The sequence below is a fragment of the Phyllopteryx taeniolatus genome, chromosome 11 (assembly GCF_024500385.1).
Source record: "Phyllopteryx taeniolatus isolate TA_2022b chromosome 11, UOR_Ptae_1.2, whole genome shotgun sequence".
In the NCBI taxonomy this organism is placed as follows: domain Eukaryota; kingdom Metazoa; phylum Chordata; class Actinopteri; order Syngnathiformes; family Syngnathidae; genus Phyllopteryx; species Phyllopteryx taeniolatus.
The window spans coordinates 2,093,056-2,119,325 of record NC_084512.1 but is presented as its reverse complement, the minus strand read 5'-3'; the positions used below and the strand labels follow the sequence as shown (position 1 = coordinate 2,119,325).

Here is a 26,270-nt window from a genome sequence, read left to right as displayed (position 1 = left end):
TAATACACTACATACATTCGCACGTGCTTTGGGGTGCTGGTTGGCCTGGGTGGGGGTGACGGTTACCGGTCAGTATTGCCCAGTGACCGTCTCGCCTCACCCCCACCGTTTCTCCAATTTTAATGCACTACGCGCCATCACACACAATCACGGTACAGGGACAATGGTTGCCAGTCGGGGACCTGGTAACCATAGTAATAGGGTGGGTGGTGGGTTTTCACATTTCTCTTGGCTTGACTCCTGGGGCCTGCACCCCCCTCCATCCACTTGTCAAGCCGCGGAGGGGTGGGAGTCCGCTCCCCCCAACCCCCTTTGGGCCCCGCCTTCCTCCCCTCTCCCATCCTTGCTCACGACGGTCGCTTAACATGGGCTCGCTTTGGCGGGCTATGACCGATTTTGGGTGGCTGCTGGCTCCTCCGTTGGGCCCTGTTGGTGGGTGGGGCCCCCATGCTCTCCGGGGGAGGTGCCCCTCCCTTTGGGACTGGTTGGGGCGCTTTGGTCAGGCTCGGGACCTCCCTGGGTCCTGGGGGGTTGATGGCATCCCCCTGGTTGGCTCCCCCACTGGACAGGCTCGCTGACTCATTCCCAGTGGACTATAATTGTTGCGTTGCCTCCAAGGCAATTTTACTCTGTAGTTACGATGTAAAATGTTCCAAGAAATTGAGACCTTCTATTAGATGTTTGAATGACATCACTTCCTGCCTGTAAGGTAGACAGGAAATAGGAATGTCACAGCAGCCATGCGCTATATGAGGTTAACAGTAAGTCAGCCAAAGCATCTGGCGCAGATCTATTGATCCTCCTGCTGACTCCATTGCCTACAAGTCTGGTTTTGTATTCTTAAGAATTGTACTATGCATCAGAGTGGAAACTGAATAAAAATGAGGGTACAGTGGAAGCTCCAAAGTCAGACACACAAAATTGGTGCGATTTTCAAACTCCTCCATGTAACAAGGGTAATGGAACGTAAAAAAAAAGAGCAGATTGAAAACCTTCTTGTTTGATCATGCTTATAGTCAGGGTTGACTCTGCTCTGCTGTGCTCCATCCACTCCATGTGCAAAAAAAAAAAAAAACAACACCCAAAAAAATAGGAACAACTTTTCAGTTTAAACTATTGTCTTCCTTGTCTTATGTTGCTGGTTTGAATTTATAATTATAATGAGTCTAGCACATAAAATCCCTGACTGAAGACAATAGAAATAGACTGAATTCAAGATCTTTATTGAGACACCAATTTACATAAAGGTGATTGTGGCGGGTTAAGCTTGGCAAGGAAGCGCGGACTGAACCACATTTTCTGCAGCGTTTTCTGTCCCACAGAAGTGAGTGCTGTGAAAGAGGGAAAACTCAGATTAATTGACAACGTGAAAGCAAAGTGTATGCATGCAATTTGTTTTCAAGCTTCAAACAGTTGTGCTGAAGAATACATTCTCAATAAATTTAATATGAACGTTGTGGAAATGCTAGAAAACATTTCATTCACAAAATAGCAAATATATCCATACGGTTGTGTTTTTAGGTTTCCGCCAACACAAACACAATCCAATTTCAAATGTCACCCTAGGATGACGGTCCAATGTTGTCCTCTAGTGGCCAGTTGGAGAACTTCAACGTATCAGCTCGGAGAGGAATGGAGCAGTTTAACAGCACCAATATTTCTATCAAATTGCCAACATCACACTGATTTCTTTTGTATGCTTGGGAAAAAAGTGGGAATGTTTTTGAGGGTGGAAATTATGTGACAGTGTGCGCATCTTTTCTGTTTAGGGACCACATATATTTACTTACACCTTCTTGTCTTTTCCCCTCAGCAGCTCCACTTTAGATGCACCGTACTTGGGCTTCATGGGGTTGAAGATGTGGTTGTTCCACCGAAATTTGACTTGCGTTACGGTACTAACATCAATTTCAGCGTTAATGTGCATTTCATAGGTCTTTCCTGGCTTCATTGTGCCACTGAAAAAGAGACGGGACAGAACACTCAAGACAGTTCATGATATGGATCCCTGTGTGTGTGATGCCCACTAAGTGAGATCACATTACTGAAGTATTTATAATTTATTTTCTCTTTTAAAATCCAATTGGTGTCGTATATTCTGGTTTTATTGTATAACACGCACAATACTAATTTTGGTCAGTAGGTGGCAATAAACCCTCAATTAAGCCAGAGTTCCCTGACGCTGTAGTCTATTGCGCATGCGCAAAGCCATTTCTTCATAGCCGAGGATTGGTGAATGACAGACAGCAAATGCAGCCCTATGGGGGACACAAGCCAGTGCAAACTGTAGGCCGGTCCCAAGCTCGGATAAATGCACAGGGTTGCGTCAGGAAGGGTATCCGCCTTAAAATTTTGCCAAACAAATATGAGCGTTCATCCAAAGAATTCCATACCAGATCGGTTGTGGCCCGGGTTAACAACGTCCGCCACCGGCGCCGTCAACCTGCAGGGCGCCAGTGGATTAGTGGCTATGCCCCACAGGTAGGATGTGACCTAGAGGTGAAAGAGAAATTCTGGAAAGAGCTAGACAAACTAGTTCTGAGCATCCCAGACAGAGAGAGAGTCGTAATTGGTGCAGATTGTAATGGACATGTTGGTGAAGGTAATAGGGGTGATGAAGAAATGATGGGTAAGTACGGCATCCAGGAAAGGAACTTGGAGGGACAGATGGTGGTAGACTTTGCCAAAAGGATGGAAATGGCTGTAGTGAACACTTTTTTTCCAGAAGAAGCACAAACATAGGGTGACCTACACGAGCGGAGCTAGAAGCATGCAGGTGGATTACATCTTGTGCAGACGATGTAATCTGAAGGAGGTTACCAACTGTAAGGTTGTGCTAGGGGAGAGTGTGGATAGACAGCATAGGATGGTGGTGTGTAAGATGACTCTGGTGGTGGGGAGGAAAATTAGGAAGACAAAGGCAGAGCAGAGAACCATGTGGTGGAAGCTGAGACAGGACGAGTGTTGTGCAGCTTTTCGGGAAGAGTTGAGACAGGCTCTCGGTGGACGGGAAGAGTTTCCAGAAGACTGGACCACTGCAGCCAAGGTGATCAGAGAGGCAGGCAGGAGAGTACTTGGTGTATCTTCTGGCAGGAAAGGAGAGAAGGAGACTTGGTGGTGGAACCTCAAAGTACAGGACATTATACAAGGAAAGAGGTTAGCTAAAAAGAAGTGGGACACTGAGAGGACCGAGGAGAGGCGAAAGGAATACATTGAGATGCGACACGGGGCAAAGGTAGAGGTGGCAAAGGCCAAACAAGAGGCAGATGATGACATGTATGCCAGGTTGGCCAGACAGATAGATAGAGTTGGGAAGGATGTGCAGCAGGTTAGGGTGATTAAGGATAGAGATGGAAATATGTTGACTGGTGCCAGCAGTGTGCTAGCTAGATGGAAAGAATACTTTGAGGAGTTGATGAATGAGGAAAATGAGAGAGAAGGGAGAGCAGAAGAGGCAAGTGTGGTGGACCAGGAAGTGGCAATGATCAGTAAGGGGGAAGTTAGAAAGGCATTAAAGAGGGTGAAAAATGGAAAGGCAGTTGGTCCTGATGACATACCTGTGGAGGTATGGAAACATCTCAGAGAAGTGGCTGTGGAATTTTTTACCAGATTGTTCAACAGAATTCTAGTGCGTGAGAAGATGCCTGAGGAATGGAGGAAAAGTGTCCTGGTGCCCATTTTTAAGAACTAGGGTGATGTGCAGAGCTGTGGGAACTATAGAGGAATAAAGTTGATGAGCCACATAATGAAGTTGGTGGTGGGGGAAGAGTGAGGCGCCAGGGAGAAGAGATACCAAGGGTGGAGGACTTTAAATACTTGGGGTCAACCGCCCAGAGCAATGGTGAGTGTGCTCAGGAAGGGAAGAAACGGGTCCAAGTCAGTTGGAACGGGTGGAAGAAGGTGTCAGGTGTGTTATGTGACAGAAGAGTCTCTGCGAGGATGAAGGGCAAAGTCTATAAAACAGTGGTGAGGCCAGCCATGATGTACAGATTAGAGACAGTGGCATTGAAGAGACAACAGGAAGCAGAGCTGGAGGTGGCGAAAATGGAGATGTTGAGGTTCGCTCTCGGAGTGACCAGGTTGGATAAAATTAGAAATGAGCTCATCAGAGGGACAGCCAAGGTTCGATGTTTTGGAGACAAAGTTAGAGAGAGCAGACTTGGATGGTTTGGACACGTCCAGAGGAGAAATAGTGAGTACATTGGTAGAAGGGTGATGAGGATGGAGCTGCCAGGCAAGAGAGCTAGAGGAAGACCGAAGAGAAGGTTGATGGATGTCGTGAGGGAAAACATGAGGGCAGTTGGTGTTCGAGAGGAGGATGCAGCAGATACGCTTACATGGAAAAGGATGACGCGCTTTGGCGACCCCTAAAGGGACAAGCCCAAAGGAATAGAGGTGAATGACAGACAGCTCCGTCAGTGTCTCCGTCTTTCCGCACATTTTAACCTGTTTTTCAGGTGGGTAAAAGCTTTACAAACCATTACTATTTGTTTACAAACGCATTTTCCTTTGGTGTTGTAAGATAAGTGTGAAGAAGAGAAGATTTATACTTTCGTTTGTGTCAGTTTGAACGTCGAGTGGCAAGATGGCGTCCACTCACGAGGTCCGTCATTGTTTTGTGCCGGGTGTAACGGGTCTGGGTCCAATTTGTAGCTAGATTCTAGTTAATTGACTGACTGGCTTCATTTATGTTATGTACTTAACCAGTGTTTGTACAAAGTTACAGAAGTTACACCGAAGTGTACCATTGTAAATATGTTCGTTCTTTCAATAATTTGACTATTGCTATTTGTGAGTCCTATAAATGACTTTTGACATAGTTATAAAGAAATGCACTTTTAAAGCATACGTCAATATTCATCCCAAATTGTATTTGCACAGTCAATGGAAATGACATCAAGGTTGCCAAGTGTTGATTTTGAAAGTAGTGAAGACTGAGATGACAAACAAACGTGTAATATTTTTGATGTGATTGTGGTCTATGATCAAAAGAAAATATGTCTAGATAGTGACAATGCAGTATTGTTTATACTAGGTAAATTATAAAATGGGACGAAAGTATTCAGTTCGGTATTTGTGCAAATTCTGAAACTGTAAATAAACATAGCCAAGGTGGATTGGTGAACGACAGACAGCTGGGTCAGTGTCTCTGTCTTTCTTTTTCAGGTAATATCTTTTATTTGGTGCTATATTCTGGTACGTGTAACGTGGGACTGACAATGAAATCTAAACCTTTTAGAGATACAGTATGTGGCCATTAACTGCTTCGAATATTATTGTATGCATTCATGACATTTCTTGGTATATCTGGTTTATGTGTGACTTACAGTAGTATGCCACATTTTTAGAAGCTTGATTTTCACTTTATTTTGGGCCTTTTTTTTTTGTTTTTGCATCATTTATTACAAAAGGACACATTTTAAATAACCGTGGAAAGGAAAAAAAGAATACAAATTATTTTCTTTCTTTTTTCAATTTGTCTCACAATATCTACAAATCAAAAGTTGACCAACGTTGTGAAATGGATATCTCACGTTTATAAAACAAAAATCCAGTTGCTGGTTCCTTATTAGTACTTATAGGCTTTAGGCTTTAGCCTCATCAAATCATGTTCAAGCATGGTGAAGTATCTTATTTGCCCAATTGTTCTGAAATTTTCCAAAGGTCTTCCTCCAGACTGTAGACTGGACAATGACAGTACAGAGGATCGACAGTCAGAGAACCTTTAACAAGGCTAGATTTAAGCAAACACAACTGCAAGCGCGCCGATTGAATTAATGAAATCCGTGACCAATTTTAAATCCTACATTTTGAAGTGAAAGAAAAGTAATCCAAGGAACTCTGACCTATGGTCACCAGAAAAGAAACTTCTGAGAGCATCTGAAATGCCTTACACGTGAAGTTGGTATTCTTTTGTTGAGTCCTTTTCTCCAGCAAGAGCCACATACATGAAGCCTAGGTTAGACCACCTTGGACCATCCAAGGTTACCTTTACACTGCAGCTGTAACCTAATAATAAAAAAAGAGTTTACATTATTTTAGTGTTGTTCATTTGCTGCGAAACTTCTACTTTATCTCAAAGCTATTTGGCACCTTTCTAATGACTCATTATAAAATATTTGTGATGAACAAAACATTCACACAAACAAAAAATGACAGTACTGTATAGTAATTCCACATGATAGCTATTGTGTATCATTGATCAATTAAGTAACATAATTCTGCCTTGGATTTAAATGTACACACACATCTATCACACACCAGTGGCTGAGAATACCTCTTCTGTCAAGGTACCTTCAAGAGCCAGATAGGTTGAAATAAAAGCGCATTCACACCTTTCTGTAATGTTGCCAAAATACATTTCAATTATCAGTTTTACAAATCAATCTCCAGTTGGTAACCGGTAGTCTCTTGATGATCTTTGGTTGGAGGCTGTGTTAAAATTCAATTGATTGCCCATCAATTGGAAAGGCACACGTCTATGCCACAGTTCTGCTCCATGGTTCACCTGTGTGCTCTCCCAGTGTTTTTCTACTAGTCCCAACACAGCTTCACTGCCAGTCAGCCACTCCCACCTCAATAGTCACTCTGCTCACCTGGGACGACCCCCTCCAAAAACTGCACAGACTCTTCATCTGAACTTTGAATTGAACTGCTTAGCAACTCACCAGTTGGCCACTGGACCTGTCAAACCTGACATCAAAAGTCATTAACAACTAATCCTGTGGTCTGGTGTGCTGCATTTGGATTCTACAAACACCTGTTACAGTACAATCTGGCCAATCAATGGACCGAGCGCACACCTCATCACCACAGACAACCCGCTTCAAGAGGATTGAGGCTATCCTCCAGCAGCACGAAGCGGTGATGGCCGCCGCTGCAATCGCCGTAGCAAGACAAGTCAGCTAATGCCCAGGGGAGAGGCGTTAGCAATCCAGATGCAGTAGCTAGCGGCCGCTTTAACCCGGCCAGTTGTTCCGGCTACTTCCCCTGCACCCTCTCTGTCTAGGATCACTGGTACCGCATGTACTGGTTAACAGGGTGGGGACCCCAGAAAAGTTATGCGGGTTATTCCGAGCCTTGTGGTCCTTTTCTGACGAACAGGTCCTTGTTGTTCTACTTGACACTGCACACATTTGCCTCTAAAGAAGCCAAGGTAGTCGTTACCATCAACCATCTGAAAGGAAGGAACTCTGAGGAACCGCCAAGTGGGAGAGATGAACTCGCACCTACGCCGCATTCCAGTCATTCTAGTGTTGCATGTTCTTCCATCCACACTGCATGGTGTGATCAAGCTGGTGACTGGTTCAACACCACTTCTGGACATTACGAGTACTTGGTGAAGCCCTTGGGACTTACCAGTGCCCCTGTGGTGTTCCAAGACTTGGTCAACGACGTGCTGAGGGACAAGGTGAACTGTTACGTGTTTGTCTTTCGGACAACATCCTCATCTTCACCACGTACAAACCATACTGCAGCGTCTCCTCAACTCCCTCTTTGTCAAAGCTGAGACGGGTGAGCTCCATTCTCACTCCAACTCCTTCTTGAGGTACATTGTGGCACAGGGCAGCATAGACTTAACCCCACCACTGCTCTGATCTGCCATTCAACCACTCCCACCTCACTAGTCCCTGCTCACCTGGCCACACAGGCACAGCCACTATTTAAGCTCCTACTCACTCATTGCCAGATTGGTGTTTATACTTGCACTTGAATTGATCACCTGTTGCCGACCCTGCCTGCCTCTGACCTTCCTGCCTCGTTCTCCTGTTAACCACCTAAGCCTTCTGTCCCCGATCACAAAGTTTTGCCTTAACGCTTCCTGGTTTTGTCCGCCTGTCACCAGAGCCGTTTAGTGTTCTGCTGTAATGAAATTGCAGCGTGAGTATACCTGTCTAGCTACCTGTGAATTCCTGATCATTTGGACTCATACCTGTTCGAGACCCCAAACCCTCTCCAAACTTAGAGAGACTCTTTTATTTGAACTTTGAAATTAATTGATTAGCTACTCACCTGCCTCTGGACCTGTTGATGCGGACAAAGTCTTTACTAACTATTCCTGTGGTCTGGTGCACTGCATTTGTATATGAAAATAAAGTCAGGGTGATGCCTGCACTACACCTTAGAACAATTCAGCCTTTACCATGACAATAATAGTCAGTATGTAGAAGACACTGTATCAGTGGTATTAAAAAAGTTATTGTGGCTATCAGTTGAAGTGGTTCCAAATAAACTGCATAATTCTATGAGCAGCTTTTAATGTTGACGAAATATCTTTTGCTTAATGGATCTCATTCAAGTGTGTAGGTGTATCTGTAGGATTTAAGATCACAATGTTTTTATAATGGTAATATATTGTAGGATAAAGATGGTACCTACGTCCAAAGGGTTCAGAACTGCCTGTGCCAAGGAAGTACTTTGTCTGTGAAGTAATATTGGTCAAAGAGAACCTGTCGGCATAGCGGCCCATCAGAGGACATTTGTCAGTAGCGCACGGGAAACATTTTCCCTGTAAAGAAAAGGGCATGGTAAGGCAAGATAAGAGGGTGCAAGAGCTTCTGCAAGAATTTTGTGTGCATCTGTGGAATTTTTGTCTATTCATCGAGAAGAAGAACATTGATGTAAGTGAAGTCAGAGCACGCTTTTACATGGATGAGAAGCCCTGTGGTCTCTCAATCTCTGTTGTAGTTCATCTCCAAGATGTCCAATGGGGTTGAGCGGTAAAGCTCTTTGACACCAAACTCATCCAATAGTGCCATAATGACATGGTACAGACATGTGAGAGCAGAGAAGGGCCTTTCCCACAAAGTGGGACACAAAAGACCTGGCCAAAATGTCTTCGTATGCTGCATAAGAGTGGTCTATCAAACCCTTACTGATAAATTAATTTGTCCATAAAGTGTATGTACGGTAAATCTGTGGGAACCAACTGGATTTGTGCCCAGCATATCCGGCTGCAGGAATAACACGGACCATACACAATGCTGGCTTTGATCAAGACGCGTCTAAAGCCGGGATAAACTGCCATTATCACCAACAGCTGCAGATACAACTTGTCCCAATAGAAGACAAGATGGAAGCCTGTTTATATCTCCCCTCTGCTGCAGCAAAAATCCAATCTCGCTGAATCAACTTCTAAAAGCAAATAAATTGTTCACAGCCGTATCGGTGTCACATAGCCGCAACAGGTGGTGGCTCCATAAACACGCTGCCATGGATATACCACCCTTCCACTCGTCCAATTCTTTCTCGTAGCTCGGCGACACTTTTTACATGGCTGTCCCAAATTGCATTAAATGAATAAAAAGTATAGACACATTTATTTAATTAAAGTTTGGATAGTACTTCCTTCCTCCAAAAGTATACCATGATATTTATGGAAATTTTATGCTTCTGTGTGAATGGCCTTTTTCTGTTCCAGCAAGACTCTGCCCCAGGGTCAGCCTTCCTCGAAGAGCAGAAGCTATTATAATTGCATAGTAGAGACCAATTCACTTTTCCTCTTTCAGTTTCTTCAACTGCAATGATTTAGTGACTTTGTTCGGCTTGTGACAGAAATCCATCATCTGCAGCCTATATCATCCCATATTACAAAATGTTGTAGTAGTAGTTTATGTACATTTACTGTTAAAGTTACCAATAATGAAAGCAATTCAAAGGTGAAAAAAGTAATCAGTGATCATTTATACATGAGTATTTCATGTGCTACTAGGGTATATGGATAAATAGTCTGTGCAATAGTTTGCAGTCATTCTTGAACAAGCAGTAAATATAGTATTATGTTGGCTATTTGAAATGACAATATATACAATATAAAGGGGGTCCTCGGTTCTCTGATATAGGGCAGTCTGAGGATATGAACAGAGTGCGGCATAAGCACGTCAACACATGGCACAAGAAGATAGTCAGTTACCACAGTTTGACCACTGGTTTTATATTTATGACATAGAAGTGTTTTACATGCAACTATTTACTGTAATTATGACTCCAATACTGCATTAGGGATAAGAATATGGGGCCTACCAACTTAGGCACATGTGGGTGAGGTCACTGCCGTACAAACTTAACAGTCAGAAACTAAGTACCCTTTCTATGTAATGTACAGTGGGGGGAGTATTTAGTCAGCCACCAATTGTGCACGTTCTCCCATTTAAAAAGATGAGAGAGGCCTGTAAATTTCATCATGGGTATACCTCACCTATGAGAGACAAAATGGAAAAAATCTAGAGAATCACAGTCTGATTTTTAAAGAATTTATTAGCAAATTATGATGGAAAATAAGTATTTGTTCAATAACAAAAGTTCATCTCAATACTTTTTTATATACCCTATGTTGGCAATGACAGAGGTCAAACCTTTTCTGTAAGTCTTCACAAAGGTTTCACACACTTTCTGGTATTTTGGCCATTCCTCCATGCAGATCTCCTAGAGGAGTCATGTTTTGGAGCTGTCGCTGGCCAACACAGACTTTCAACTCCCTCCAAAGATTTTCTATGGGGTTGAGATCTGGAGACTGACTTGGCCACTCCAGGACCTTGAAATACTTCTTATGAACCCACTCCTTCGTTGCCTGGGCGGTGTGTTTGCGACCCAGCCACGTTTCATCTTCAATGCCCTTGCTGATGGAAGGAGGTTTTCACTCAAAATCTCACGATACATGGCCCATTCATTCTTTCCTTTACGCGGATCAGTCGTCCTGGTCCCTTTACAGAAAAACAGACCCCAAGCATGATGTTTCCACCCTCATGCTTCACAGAGGGTATGGTGTTCTTTGGATGCAACTCTGCATCCTTTCTCCTCCAAACACAACAAGCTGAGTTTTTACCAAAACGTTCTATTTTGGTTTCATCTGACCATATGACATTCTCCCAATCCTATTCTGGATCATCCAAATGCTCTCTAGCAAACTTCAGACGGGCCTGGACATGTACTAGCTTAAGCAGGGGGACATGTCTGGCACTGCAGGATTTGAGTCCCTGGCGGCGTAGTGTGTTACTGATCGTAGCCTTTGTTACTTCGGTCCCAGCTCTCTGCAGGTCATTCCCTAGGTCCCCCCGTGTGGTTCTGGGATTTTTGCTCACCGTTCTTGTGATCATTTTGACCCCACGGGGTGAGATTTTGCGTGGAGCCTCAGATCGAGGGAGATTATCAGTGGTCTTGTATGTCTTCCATTTTCTAATAAATGTTCCCACAGTTGATTTCTTCACACCAAGCTGATTACCTATTGCAGATTCAGTCTTCCCAGCCTGGGGTAGGTCTACAATTTGGTTTCTGATGTCCTTTGACAGCTCTTTGGTCTTGGCCATAGGGGAGTTTGGAGTGTGACTGTTTGAGGTTGTGGACAGGTGTCTTTTATACTGATGAGTTCAAACAGGTGCCATTAATACAGGTAACAAGTGGAAGACAGAGGAGCCTCTAGTCAAAAATCTTGTTTGTAGGTGACCAAATACTTATTTTCCACCATAATTTGCTTATAAATTCTTTAAAAATCAGATGTGATTTTCTGGAATTCTTTTTCTCATTTTGTCTCACATAGGTGAGGTATACCTATGATGAAAATTACAGGTTTCTCTCTTCTTTTTAAGTGGGAGAACTTGCACAATTGGTGGCTACCAATACTTTTTTGCTCCACTATATGTCTCAGTATGTAATTATTACGTGTCAATGTGTCAGTTTTAGCAGAAATACTGTACTTACAGCTGAGAAACTGGTCGCATTGGAGCAAGGGAATCCTACAAAGCCTTGAGGTTTAACCATACTCTCCTGGTAGTACTGGTAAGCTCGGACATGATTGCAGGCATCAAATCTTTTCGTACCTGACAAGGAAGAGGACATATTTCAGGTATCTCTGAAATTTTGACGACAGGAACTTAAGGACATAAAGCAAGGAAACAAAAGTCCTAACAAAAATGTACAACCCCAATTCATATGAAGTTGGGACGTTGTGTTAAACAAATAAAAACAGAATACAATGATTTGCAAATCATGTTCAACCTATATTTAATTGAATACACTACAAAAACAAGATATTTAATATTCACACTGATAAACTTTATTGTTTTTAGCAAATAATCATTAACTTAGAATTTTATGGCTGCAACACATTCCAAAAAAGCTGGGACAGGGAAATGTTTACCACTGTGTTACATCACCTTGGGATTCTTTCCCATTCTTGCTCGATGTACAGCTTCAGCTGTTCAACAGTCCAGGGTCTCCGTTGTCGTATTTTACTCTTCATAATGTGCCACACATTTTCAATGGGAGACAGGTCTGGAATGCAAGCAGGCCAGTCTAGTACCCGCACTCTTCTACTAAGAAGCCACACTGTTGTAACACGTGCAGAATGTGGTTTGGCATTGTCTTGCTGAAATAAGCAGGGGCGTCCATGAAAAGACGTTGCTTGGATGGCAGCATATGTTTCTCCAAAACCTGTATGTACCTTTCAGCATTAATGGTGCCTTCATAGATGTGTAAGTTACCCATGCCATTGGGACTAACACAGCCCCATACCATCACAGATGCTGGCTTTTGAACTTTGCATCCATAACCGTCCGGATGGTTCTTTTCCTCTTTGGCCCGGAAGACACGACGTCCACAATTTCCCAAAACAATTTGAAATGTGGACTCGTCGGACCACAGAACACTTTTTCACTTTTCATCAGTCCATCTTAGATGAGCTCGGGCCCAGAGAAGCCGGCGGCGTTTGCTTTGCATAGTAGAGTTTCAAGTTGCACTTACAGATGTAGCACCCAACTGTATTTACTGACACTGGTTTTCTGAAGTGTTCCTGAGCCCACGTGGTGATATCCTTTACACATTGATGTCGGTTTTTGATGCAGCACCGCCTGAGGGATCGAAGGTCACGGGCATTCAATGTCGGTTTTTGGCCTTGCCGCTTACATGCAGTGATTTCTCCAGATTCTCTGAACCTTTTGATGATATGATGGACCGTAGATAATGAAATCCTTAAATTCCTTGCAATTGTACATTGAAGAACATTGTATTTGAAGTGGTCGACTATTTTCTCACACACTTGTTCACCAAGTGGTGAACCTCGCCTCATCTTTGCTTGTGAATGACTGAGCAATTCAGGGAAGCTCCTTTTATACCCAATCATGACACCCACCTGTTCCCAATGAGCCTGTTCACCTGTGGGATGTTCCAAACAGGTGTTTGATGAGCATTCTTCAACTTTCACAGTCTTTTTTGCCACCTGTCCCATCTTTTTTTGGAACGTGTTGCAGCCATAAAATTCTAAGTTAATCTTCTTTTCCTTTGGGCTTGTCCCTTTAGGGGTCGCCACAGCACGTCATCCTTTTCCATGTAAGCCTATCTCCTGCATCCTTCTCTCGAACACCAACTGCCCTCATGTCTTCCCTCACGACATCCATCAACATTCACTTTGGTCTTCCTCTAGCTCTCTTGCCTGGCAGCTCCATCCTCATCATCCTTCAACCAATTTACTCACTATTTCTCCTCTGGACGTGTCCAAACCATCGAAGTTTGCTCTCTCTAAGTTTGTCTCCGAAACATCGAACCATGGCTATCCCTCTGATGTGCTCATTTCTAATTTTATCCAACCTGGTCACCTCAACATCTTCATTTCCGCCACCTCCAGCTCTGCTTCCTGTTGTCTCTTCAGTGCCACTGTCTCGAATCCGTACATCATGGCTGGCCACACCACTGTCTTATAAACTTTGCCCTTCATCCTCGCAGAGACTCTTCTGTCACATAACACACCTGACACCTTCTTCCACCCGTTCCAACTGACTTGGACCCGTTTCTTCACTTCCTGACCACACTCACCATTGCTCTGGATGGTTGACCCCAAGTATTTAAAGTCCTCCACCCTTGCTATCTCTTCTCCCTGGTACCTCACTCTTCCCCCACCACCAACTTCATTGTGTGGCTCATCAACTTTATTCCTCTATAGTTCCCACAGCTCTGCACATCCCCCTTGTTCTTAAAAATGGGCACCAGCACACTTTTCCTCCATTCCTCAGGCATCTTCTTATGCGCTAGAACAAGCTGGTAAAAAACTCCACAGCCACCTCTCCTAGATGGTTCCATACCTCCACAGGAATGTCATCAGAACCAACTGCCTTTCCATTTTTCACCCTCTTTAATGCCTTTCTAACTTCCCCCTTACTGATCATTGCCACTTCCTGGTCCACCACACTTGCCTCTTCTACTTTCCCTTCTCTCTCATTTTCCTCATTCATCAACTCCTCAAAGTATTCTTTCCATCCAGCTAGCACACTCTTGGCACCAGTTCGACATATTTTCATCTCTATCCTAATTACCTTAACCTGCTGCACATCCTTTACATCTCTATCCATCTGTCTAGCCAACCTGTATAGATCATCTTCTCCTTCTTTAGTGTCCAACCTGGGATACATGTCATCATATGCCTCTTGTTTGGCCATTGCCACCTCTACCTGTGTCGCATCTCACTGTGTCCCACTTCTTCCTAGCTAACCTTTTTCCTTGTAAGATTTCCTGTACTGTGAGGTTCCACCACCAAGTCTCCTTCTCTCCTTTCCTGCCAGAAGATACACCAAGTACTCTCCTGCCTGCATCTCTGATCACCTTGGCTGCAGTGGTCCAGTCTTCTGGAAGCTCCTCATGTCCACCGAGAGCCTGTCTCACCTTTTCCCGAAAAGCTGCACAACACTCGTCCTGTCTCAGCTTTCGCCACATGGTTCTCTGCCCTGCCTTTGTCTTCCTAATCTTCCTCCCCACCACCAGTCATCTTACACACCACCATCCTATGCTGTCTAGCCACACTCTCCCCTACCACTACCTTGCAGTCAGTAACGTCCTTCAGATTACATTGTCTGCACAAGATGTAATCCACCTGCGTGCTTCTACCTCCGCTCTTGTAGGTCACCCTATGTTCGTACCTCTTCTGGAAAAAAGTGTTCACTACAGCCATTTGTATTCTTTTTGAAAAGTCTACCACCATCTGTCCCTCCAAGTTCCTTTCCTGGATGCCGTACTTACCTATCACTTCTTCATCACCCCTATTTCTTCACCAACATGTCCATTACAATCTGCACCAATCACGACTCTCTCTCTGTCTGGGATGCTCAGAACTACTTCGTCGAACTCTTTCCAGAATTTGTCTTTCACCTCTAGGTCACATCCTACCTGTGGGGCTTAGCCACTAATCACATTACACATAACACCCTCAATTTCAAGTTTCAGCCTCATCACTCGATCTGATACTCTTTTCACCTCCAAGACATTCTTAGCCAACTCTTCTTTTAAAATAACCCCGACTCCATTTCTCTTCCCATCTACACCATGGTAAAATAATTTAAACCCTGCCCCTAAACTTTTAGCCTTACTGCCTTTCCACCTGGTCGCCTGGACACACAATATATCAACCTTTCTCCTAATCGTCATGTCAACCAACTCCTGAGATTTTCCTGTCATAGTCCCAAAATTCAAAGTCCCCACATTCAGTTATAGGCTCTGTGCTTTCTCTTCTTCCTCTTCCCGCTGTCCACCTCTTCGACTTCGACCCACAGTAGCTGAATTTCCAATGGCGCTCTGCAGGTTGATGGCGCCGGTGGCAGACGTTGTTAACCAGGGCCACGACCGATCCGGCATGGAATTCTTTGGATGAACGCTCATATTTGTTTGGCAAAGTTTTAAGCCGGATGCCCTTCCTGACACAACCCTGTGCATTTATCCGGGCTTGGGAACGGCCTACAGTTTACACTGGCTTGTGCCCCCCATAGGGCTGCATTAAAATTCTAATTTAATGATTTGTTAAAAACAAAGTTTATCAGTTTTGACATTAAATATCTTGTCTTTGTAGTGTATTCAATTAAATATAGGTTAAACATGATTTGCAAATCCTTTGAATCTGTTTTTATTTATGTTTAACACAACATCCCAACTTTATTGGAATTGGGGTTGTATATGACCTACTTAATTGTAATTGTGTTGATAATTTTCCTAATTTGTCATTTTCACAGATGACATTGTGATCGCGGCACGGTGACCGACTGGTTAGAGCGTCAGCCTCACAGTTCTGAGGACCCGAGTTTAATCCCATGCTCCCAACCTGCGACTTCCACGCGACACTTCTTCAGAAAAGTGACACAAAACACTCAAAGTCGTCGTCAAATAAAGTTTCCATAACTGGTTTGTTATATCAGGAAGTGATAATATATTTTCGAGGCTCAATTTCCCTATCTAATATGTTTTTTATTTCTTTTTAGGTTGTTGTTTGACACTCCAAACACACAGCTTTTTTGGTGCTTCCATTTCATGGCAGTGTGGATTTGCATATTGACTAAATATTTAGTTCAACGCAAAACATTTAGATTTCGCATTTAACATTTAATTTTTATATTTACATTTATATTTAACATTTACATTTAGTTTTAATATTCATATTTAAATTTAAGATTTATATTTAGATATGTATGGCTCTAACATTTATGTATTTAACATTTAAATATTAAGATTTATATTGAATTTACATATATGATTTACAGTGTATTTAACATTTAGTTTTGAGATTTAGGTGTGTTTGGATTGAACTATTACGTTGACAGGAAAATGACTCTCAAATTCACACCAGTATTGTAAACACGATTTGAAGCTACATGTGACAAAAGGTTGCTATTATTTTTTGCTTGAGCAGCTTTACAAATGGCACCCCATTCTGTGGTTGTATTTAACGTGCTTAATAAATTGAGTTGAGTGACGAATACGTCACGTGAAACCTCAAATTAACGTCTACACTTCAGTCGCAACTTCTTACTTCTTCTTCTTCTTCTTACCTCTGAACCTAAAATTTTTGAATGATGGCCATGACAATATTAAGCATTTCTCCTTGGTCAAAACGTTCCCCTCATTTGAAAATTAAGGTATAGTTTGCATGTCAGTTAATCTTACCCTCCCAGATAGCATCCAGGTTTGATGAACTGCCTTTGTTTGCATTGCAACCAGGCATTAGTTCTCCTCCATTGGGGTAGAAGTCAATGTGGCCAATGGGCTGGGACATCCCAAGACCTGCAAAACAACATCATTTAAATGGAAGTGCTGTAAAATTACAAAAAAATCTTTCTTGAAGGTATATTATTAAAGCTTTTTTTTTTTTTTTTTAGGATAATGCAATTGGATGAGTTGCTAATGACGACATAAAAACAATTCAGCTCAGCATCATCAGAAACCTTACATTTCTTTTGATCAAGATTTATGCTTTAGTTCCCACATTACAGCAAATGACAAGGAGAAACATGTCAAATGAAATGACTGATTTTTTTTTTTTTTCAATTGTTGAGCTTTGACTACAACAAGTCTCTAAAGAGCCTCCAGTTACTTCAGATGCTGCTACTCAAATGCTGACGAGAACTATGAGAGGAGATCCTATTTCTCTAATACTGCACTGGCTCCCTGTAAAATCGAAAATAGGATGTATATGCCCTCTCCTCCTAAATGCAACATTGTATCTTTATATATATATATATAAACACAGGAAGTCAGCGAACCTATTCCCCAGGGTTGCTCACGTGATGTTCGGCATATAGCAGATGTGTGGTCGCGAATCTGCGCTATATGAAGTCCCATTGAACTTGTGCAATATAAAACTGGACTGACTTGAATAAAATAAGTCCACATTTTGCGATTGAATAGCTGCAATTCAATCCATCAATTCAATGTCCACTTCAATTATTTTCGCCAAAAATAATGGGTACCAAGTTTTGAGTAGAAAGGATGTCCGTCAGTGTGAATGACATCCACAAAAGTGGCATCAGTTGTGTCCAAGCGCACTGCTACGTTTGTGTCATGGAAATATGGCTCAGTTGGGTCCAGTCCTGCAGAGTGACAGACGAGAAGGATCATATAGTGTGAGCTGGCAGTGTTCACGTTCTTTTACTCACCGTTAGCATTATTAAATAATTCTATGGCTGTCGATCGATTCATTTCATTCATTTCAGATTAATCACACTTTTGAATTTTGCTTAATCGCGATTAATCACGTGCCAAATATACCACACATTTTGTTTACATCCATGTACATATTGTAGATGGATGTTTTTTTTGTTTGTTTTTGTGTGTGTGTCAGGTTTACCTGTGATGCGTGCAAGGCCGCTGATCTTGCTACCGATTTCTCCAGCAACGTGAGCGCCAAGGCTATGACCGATAATATGAAACTTATTTGCCGTTTGCTTGTAGTTGCCCTGGGCCGGGAAATATGTTCATTCAAGTTAATCATACTGAACCTCAAGCTATTAACATCACTGTGATATTCAACCTCAACCAATCATTATGACAGCAGCAGTAATACTAATCAATTCACAAATTACATACATGCATACACACATACACACATATGTACTAGGGAAAATGTTTGCTTCAAAAGTCATCCCAATGCGACTTTCACTAAAACAAAGGTAATTTGCATATAGTTGTGCAGGGCTGAACTCTCTTCTCATCAAAGCAGTTCAAAATAGCAAAATATATATATATATATATATATATATATATATATATATATATATATATATATATATATATATATATATATATATATATATATATATATATATATATATATATATATATATATATATATATATATATATATATATATATATATTATATTTGATATAATGTGTGGTACATTTGGTGCCGGCGGCACGGTGGGCGACAGGTTAGAGCGTCAGCCTCACAGTTCTGAGGACCCGGGTTCAATCCCCAGCCCCGCCTGTGTTGAGTTTGCATGTTCTCCCCCCTGCCTGCGTGGGTTTTCTCCGGGTACTCCGGTTTCCTCCCACATCCCAAAAACATGCATGAATTGGAGACTCTAAATTGCCCGTAGGCATGACTGTGAGTGTGAATGGTTGTTTGTTCCTATGTGCCCTGCGATTGGCTGGCAACCAGTTCAGGGTGTACCCCGCCTCCTGCCCGATGACAGCTGGGATAGGCTCCAGCATGCCCGCGACCCTAGTGAGGAGAAGCGGCTCAGAAAATGGATGAATGGATGGACATTTGGTGCCTGTAATTAATCGCACTTAATACAAAATTCAAAAGTGTGATTAATCTGATTTAAAAAAATTAATCAATTGACAGCCCTAATGCTGTATGTACATACAAAGCAATCCAAAATAAACATATAAGCTGGCAGAACTAATTTTGATTAGTGAAAAACATAAGCATCGGTGATGAATGGGTAAATCCACAGGTCAAAGTTCAATATCCATCCATCCATCCATCCATTATCTTCCGCTTATCTGAGGTCAGGTTGCGAGAGCAGCAGTTTAAGCAGGGAAGCCCAGACTTGCCCCTCCCCAGCCATTCCGTCCAACTCTACTGGGGGTATCCCGAGGCTTTCCCAGGCCAGCCGAAAGACGTAGTCTCTACAGCGTGTGCTGGATCATCCCCGGGGCCTCCCCTTCGTGGGACGTGCCCAGAATACCACACCAGGGAGGCATCCGGGGGATCCTAATCACTTGTCCGAGCCACCTCATCCTGCTCCTCTCGATGCAGACGCTGAGCCCCTGGATAACCAAGCTTCTCACCCTATCTCGAAGGGAGACCCCGGACACCCTGCGGAGGAAACTCATTTCAGTCGCCTGTATCCACGATCTTGTTCTTTTGGTCACGACCCACAGCTCATGACCATAGGTGAGGGAAGGAACATATATCGACCGGTAAATCGAGAGCTTTGCCTTTCGGATCTGCTGCTCCTTCACCTCGACAGACCGATCCATAGTCCGTATCACTGCACATGCTGCATTGATCCGCCTGTCAAACACCCGCTAAATTCTGCCCTCACTCTAAACAATACCTCAAGATACTTGAACCCCTCGACTTGGGGTAGGATCTCCTCCCAGACCCGGAGAGGGCATTCCACCCTTTTCTGACTGAGAAACAGGGTCTCAGATTTGGAGGTGTTGTTCTTCATCCCAGCCACTTCACACTTGGCTGCAATCCGTTCTAGTGAGAGCTGAAGATCACGGCTTGATGCAGCCATCAGAACCACATCATCTGCAAAAACCAGAGCCATAATACTAACGCCCCCTACCGGACCCCCTCAACTCCTTGGCTGTGTCTAGAAATTCTGTCCTTGAAGGTAATGAAGAGAATTGGTGACAAAGGACTGCCTTGGCGGAAATGCGGGCCAAACAGCCGAACAGGCTGTATCAGGGAGTCCGGTGCCCCATACACCCACAGCACTGCCCAGAAGTCTCCCTGAGGGACACGGTTGAATGCCTTCTCCAAGTCCACAAAACACATGTAGACTGGTTGGGCGAACTCCCATTCAGCCTCAAGGATCCTGCTGAGGGTGTAGAGCTGGTACACTGTTCCACAGCCAGGGCCAAAACCACACTGCTGTGTCATCAGGACAGCCCCACAACATCTAGAATCTTTAGGGTGGATCTCATCCACCCCCAGGGCCCTGAGACTGAGGAGCTTTGTAACCACCTCGTTGACCTCAACCCCAGAGATAGGAGAGCCCGCCTCAAAGACCACAGACTCTGCTTCCTCATGGGAAGGCGTGTCGGTGGAATTGAGGAGTTCTTCAAAGTATATGGCCCACCGACTCACACTGTCCCGAGTTGAGGTCAGCAGCTCACGATCCCCACTATGTTGACGGTGCACTGCTTCCCCCTCCTGAGACGCCGGATGGTGGACTAGAATTTCCTTAAAGCCGTCCGGAAGTTGTTCTCCATGGCCTTACCGAAGTCCTCCCACGCCTGAGTTGTTGCCTCAGTGACCACCTGCGTTCTGCTTGGCCAGCCGGTACCCATCAACTGTATCCGGAGTCCCACAGGCCAAAAAGACCCGATAGGACTCCTCTCTCAGCTTGACAGCTTCCCTTACTGCTGGTGTCCACCAACGGGTTCGGGGATTGCCGCCACGACAGGCACCAACAACCTGACAGCCACAGCTCCAGTCGGCCGCCTCAACAATGGAGGCGCGGAACATGGTCCACTAGGATTCAATTGTTCAAATGTTCCCCGCTTCCCCCAGGACGTGGGCAAAGTTCTTTCGGAGGAGGAAGTTGAAGTTTTTTCTGACAGACTCTGCCGGACATTCCCAACAGACCCTCAGAACGTTTGGGTCTGCCAGATAGGACCGGCATCTTGCCCCACCATCGGAGCCAACTCACCACCAGGTGGTGATTGTTTAACAGTTCCGCCCCTCTCTTCACTCTAGTGTCCAAAACATGGCCGCAAGTACGATGACACGACCACAAAGTCGATCATCGAACTGCCCCTTAGGGTGTCCTGGTGCCAAATGCACATGTGGACATCCTTATGTCTAAACATGGTGTTCGTTAGGGACAGTCCGTGACGAGCACAGAAGTCCAATAACAGAACACCGTTCTGGTCGGAGAGGCCATTCCTCCCAATCAATTATTGAATTAATTAATTAATTAGAAAACAATTTATTAGTTTAAAAAAAGCATTTTAAACACATTTTGTGTTCCAAAGAACTCAGAACCTTTGTCAGTGCATGATTTCCTGGTACACCGATGACACTGACGCACAAGTCAAGACTCTGCTAAATGTGGTTCAACTTTTTGACTGTCATGGAGAAACCGTTTAAAGGCCACACATGAAGACAAAGAACTCACATTCACACCTACGGGCAATTTAGAGTCTTCAATTAACCTACCATGCATGTTTTTGGGATGTGGGAGGAAACCGGAGTACCCGGAGAAAACCCACCCAGGCACGGGGAGAACATGCAAAGTCCACACAGGCGAGGCCAGATATGAACCCGGGTCCTCAGAACTGTGAGGCAGATGTGATAACTAGTCATAACCATGCCGCCCTGTTTAATTTTGACCAGGGATATTTACTGTTACTTTTTCCATTTTGTTTTGAAATGCAATTAAATGATTTTTTTCCAGGGTTAACAATATTGCTGCCTGTGTCTATTATTTGATTCAGGTGTCCACTAAAATCCATTTCAATTAAACCATGTTGCTTTTCAGGACAAATATTGTTATATAATTAAAATGTGATTAATAGATATTAACTAATTACAAAGCCTCTAATTGCAGTAGATTTTTTTTTACATACATACATAATACTTTGTTTCTCTTGACATAAGAGACTGGGACTGCAAGTCTATAAATCTGCCTTAAAAGCTAAAGTACTATGTGCTCTTACCAAGTTTTCATTAATTGAGTTCATATTCCTAACTCCATTTTCATTTTGACAGACAGTCTCTCAGAATGCTGGTTTGTGCATAGAGTGTGAAGGGCTGGGGAACTTACCATGAGAAATGTCATCATGGATGCCACCTGTGCAGCCAGCACTCTACCATTATTGGCTGCCTGGGCATATTGAGTCCTCACACCATTTTTCCACTCAACAGCGATGCAGTTCACATTCTCCCATTTCAGCATAACCTGGATATAGGAACGCTATTGTCAATTTCTTCAACCAATATTATTTACTTTTAGAAATGAAGGGTTGGTTCGCTGAAATGACCAAAAACACTTTTTGCAATGAATGTACCCCCAAATCAGGCCCCAACCTTTTTTCGAGGTAAGTGCATATTATTCTCGGTCCGGCAACTATTTCCCATTGGAAGCTATTCGTTGACGGGTTGGGTTGTGGGGGTGCACCATCTCCCACTCTGAAGAAAACAATAAATTCAATCTATCAGTGCGGCCCGGTACGGTGGTTGGGGACCACTGCCTTAAATAATTGTCTATCAGTGTTAACATTTTTCTAAAACTTGAATTTTCCACTGTTAAACAAAGAAAATTAGATCTGATGAAGGCAATATCTGTCTGGAGGAACAAATAATTTTGTATAGTGCCAAAATAATAATAATATTGTTGTTGTGACTTTTGTCCCATCAAGGGTCACCACAGCAAATCACTTGCATTATTTCTTTGGCACGGTTTTTACATCGGCCCAATTGGGAGATTCAAACACTTTTCTGACCTTGCACATCTTTTGTGGCCAGTCTTCATCCCCTTTTTTCAGGTAACCAGGAATAATGAATCGAGTGTTTCTCATGGCACCGTAGTTTGATGCCTGGATGGTTGAGTCAGTCTTGATCTCCTGTAGGATTCAACAACAGCTAAGAAAACTGCTTAATGATGGTAACTTAGGAGAGGAATTACATACTGTATTTGGATTTTCAAAAGTGAAAGGAATAAATAATTAAAAAGGGAGCCTCCTTCTTGCCTGGTAGTAACGGTTTCTCTGTGTGAAGAGAAGGAAGCGGGTGGCTAATTTCTCAGGGGCCCACGGTAGGACCGGCACCGGTCGCTGGGTGGTTCCCCCCCATGGAGGCAGGTCATTAAAGCAACCAAGCTCAGCTAAACAGACCTCAGCAGCTGCAGACATGGAGGACATGCAGTTACACCCGAAATATGACCACAGGGGGCGTCTGTTTCTGGCTCTCAGTAGAGCTTCCATCCATCCATTTTCAATGCCCCTCATTCTGTTCAGGGTTGCAGGGAGCTGGATCCTGTCTCAGCGGACTTCTGGGCAAGACTACACCTTGAACTAGTTTTTCTCAATGGAGCTACATAAGGGACTCCAAGTCGAGATAACTGATTAAAGTCCGAGGGAGGCCGGAGCCAAGCCCAGCAGTGCGAGAGGTGGCGAACACCAATTATTCATGACCAGCAATTTGGCTCCACCCCATCTGCATGAAATTGAACCGTTACCCTCCGATGCGAAAATGAACATAACGCATTACACCAAACCCAGTACAACAATGTGAAAACAAAACAAATAAAATGCTAGTTTCAATTTTTAAATCCAACTACTTAAAACACATTCTCTACGGTACTCGGTATGGTACAGATGCACATGTATAATTAAAAAAATAATAAAAAATCATCGGTCTCTGTGCTTAAAATCCAACAATAATTTACCATGAGATGCACCAGCAAGCAAGCAGAGCAGACCTAAAAAACTCCACATTGGTGACATCTGTTGAGAGTAAATTGACAGGAAATTACTTTATTTATTTAAAAAAAAAAAAAAAAAAAACAATACATGCACGATGTACTTCATTTACCTTAGGGTCAGGCAGGAAGACTTCAAAACAACGCTGTCTGGACTCTGGGGCGCTTTAAATAGTGCAGCCAGATGCATTAGTTCCTGAGCTTGTGGGAAACATGCAGATGGCAGAAAAAAAGGTAAACTCATAGCACATACTGGGTCACCGGCTTCGTGTGTGCATGTTTCAGCCTTCACCCTTGGGTCACAGCAATCAGTATGTAGTGGAGAAACCTATAGTCAGCAGCACCCCGCCCCCCTGAAAAAAAAAATTAAAAAAACAACCTTATGTAATAACATGGCATCACATTAGTTTGCATGTAATGCAGATGATATGTTAATTGCAACACAGCTTGCACACTGCAGTTATCTCTACTTACGACTCGGGATTACAGGCACATGGAAAGTTCACGGAACGGACAGTCTTGGAGAAAAAGTTTACTTGGAAAAATAAACCTTTTCTTAAAGAGTCTTTTTCTAAAATAATCAACAAGTCAAGAAGAAACGACACCAGAGGCAGAACATCCTCCATTGTTGGTCTTTATTACCGCCACCAAACGTGCACAAGGACCAAGGCTATTGTTTTGATTGTGTGTTTGCTGTTTTTGATTGTTGTTTGGCTGAATTATGCCAAAAGAACACAATTTAGAGGCGGTTCATGTGTAGAACAAGTTGGCGTTTAATTTTGGTCCCAAAAATATGAATCCAATGAATTCTTTTATTATTGCTTTATTGAGTCACAGTGGAAGTGCCCCATAACGCAAATGCTAGAATCCCTCCAAGTCTTAATGACACAAGCTAAAAAGTAGCTTGCCATGGACAAACAAACAAAAATACAGCACAACACAATCATTTCAAACTTGTTCATTTTGTCATTTGAGTCATGATATAGCCGTACCTTCCGCCCAAGAAGAAAAAAAATTTTGTGCTATTGACTTAGACACGTTTGTGTAGGTATGTTAACAGCAAGATTTTATGTTGGAGCAGAACGCATGCTGCCAATTGCACTCCTTCTTTGATTAATGTGATTGATTAATAGCACTTGTGTGATGGGACGCTATTGAGGCATCAAAATCTAGCCAACACTCCCCAGGGTCTAGACACAAGCAGAGCATCAGCACATTGATGGACGATGAGCTCAACAGTACAGAAAAAACACCAGCACCCACCTGTGCCACAAATTGAAATGATTATTTTGCAGGACCCTTGTCCGTCATGTGTCCATCATCATTTTTGTCCTGGTTACAGCATCACTCGTTCTCATCCCTGAAGCGAACAAAACTTTTTTTTTCGTTGAGGCGGTCAATTTTGGATGTGTCTGTTTGTGCTGATACAGCTTTTTAATTCTCCCACTTGGGGGTTGACACTGGCATAAGTTTCGAGAAAGAAAAGCTGATAGACTCCACTATCCTATGACATCCGCCATTGTTCTACCTCTTATGTGGGATTGTCTGCATGCATATTCTTATCTTTGTGCCTACCTTTTCTTAGATTTGAATAGTTGTTGAGTTTATGCATTTTGAAACATACAGTGCCTTGAAAAGTATTCGTATCTCTTAAACGTTTTTCATATTTTGCCACCTTAAAACATTCTTAAATTTAGTTTTTTTTTTTTACCAACATAAAGTAGTCATAAAATGTGGTGTGCATTTGTATTCAGCCCCGCTGTGTGTGTCAATACTTTGTAGAGCCACCTTAGGCTGCAATTACAGTAGCAAGTCTTTGCGGGTATGTCCCCACCAGGTTTGCACATTTTAGACACTGAAAGTTTTGCCCATTCTTCGCAAAATAGCACAACCCGAGCCAGATTGGATGGAAATCTTGCCACAGATGCTCAATGGGATTTAGGCCTGGACTTTGACTAGGCCATTCTAACATTTGAACGTTCTTCGATCTAAAAAACGGCATTATGTTTCGGGTCATTGTCTTGCTGGAAGATAAATTTCCTTCAGTCTCAAGTCTTTTGCCTCCAACTGGTTTTCTTCCAAGATTGCCAAACTGCATTTAAAGCTCCATCCATCTTCCAATAAACTCTGACCAGCTTCCCTGTCCCTGCTGAAGATAAGCATCACCCCAGCAAGATGTTGCCACCACCATGTTTCACAGAGGGAATGGTGTGTACAGGGTGATGAGTAGTGTTACCACTTTGCATTTAGGCCAAAAAAATACAACCTTGGTCTCATCTGACCAAAACACTTTCTTCTACGTGTGCAATGTCAGCTACAGTACATGGTTTGTGGCAAACTGCAGACGGAACTTCTTACG

The 26,270-nt window shown here is 43.2% G+C and overlaps 1 protein-coding gene across 1 annotated transcript; it reads right to left on the bottom strand.

Moving 5' to 3' along the window:
- Positions 1-1,207: 1,207 nt before the first annotated feature.
- On the bottom strand, positions 1,208-24,058 carry LOC133486177 (inactive pancreatic lipase-related protein 1-like). The gene is made up of 13 exons (XM_061790955.1): positions 24,025-24,058; positions 23,879-23,936; positions 23,181-23,332; positions 22,935-23,054; positions 22,256-22,390; positions 18,095-18,203; positions 17,718-17,837; positions 16,915-17,031; positions 11,698-11,816; positions 8,380-8,509; positions 5,895-6,009; positions 1,791-1,958; positions 1,208-1,331 (listed from the first exon to the last, which is right to left on the bottom strand). The coding sequence occupies exons 2-13, from the start codon at positions 23,934-23,936 to the stop codon at positions 1,262-1,264; spliced, it is 1,413 nt and encodes a 470-aa protein (XP_061646939.1). The 5' UTR covers positions 24,025-24,058; the 3' UTR covers positions 1,208-1,261.
- Positions 24,059-26,270: the final 2,212 nt, after the last annotated feature.

Excerpts from the sequence above, each read along its gene's own strand:
- LOC133486177 (XM_061790955.1), bottom strand. The coding sequence starts at position 23,936 with ATGTCACCAATGTGGAGTTTTTTAGGTCTGCTCTGCTTGCTTGCTGGT. Across the intron at positions 22,391-22,934 it reads GGCCACAAAAGATGTGCAAG|GTTATGCTGAAATGGGAGAA; the intron begins GTCAGAAAAGTG and ends TCCTATATCCAG. Across the intron at positions 17,838-18,094 it reads CGGCCTTGCACGCATCACAG|GACTGGACCCAACTGAGCCA; the intron begins GTAAACCTGACA and ends GTCACTCTGCAG.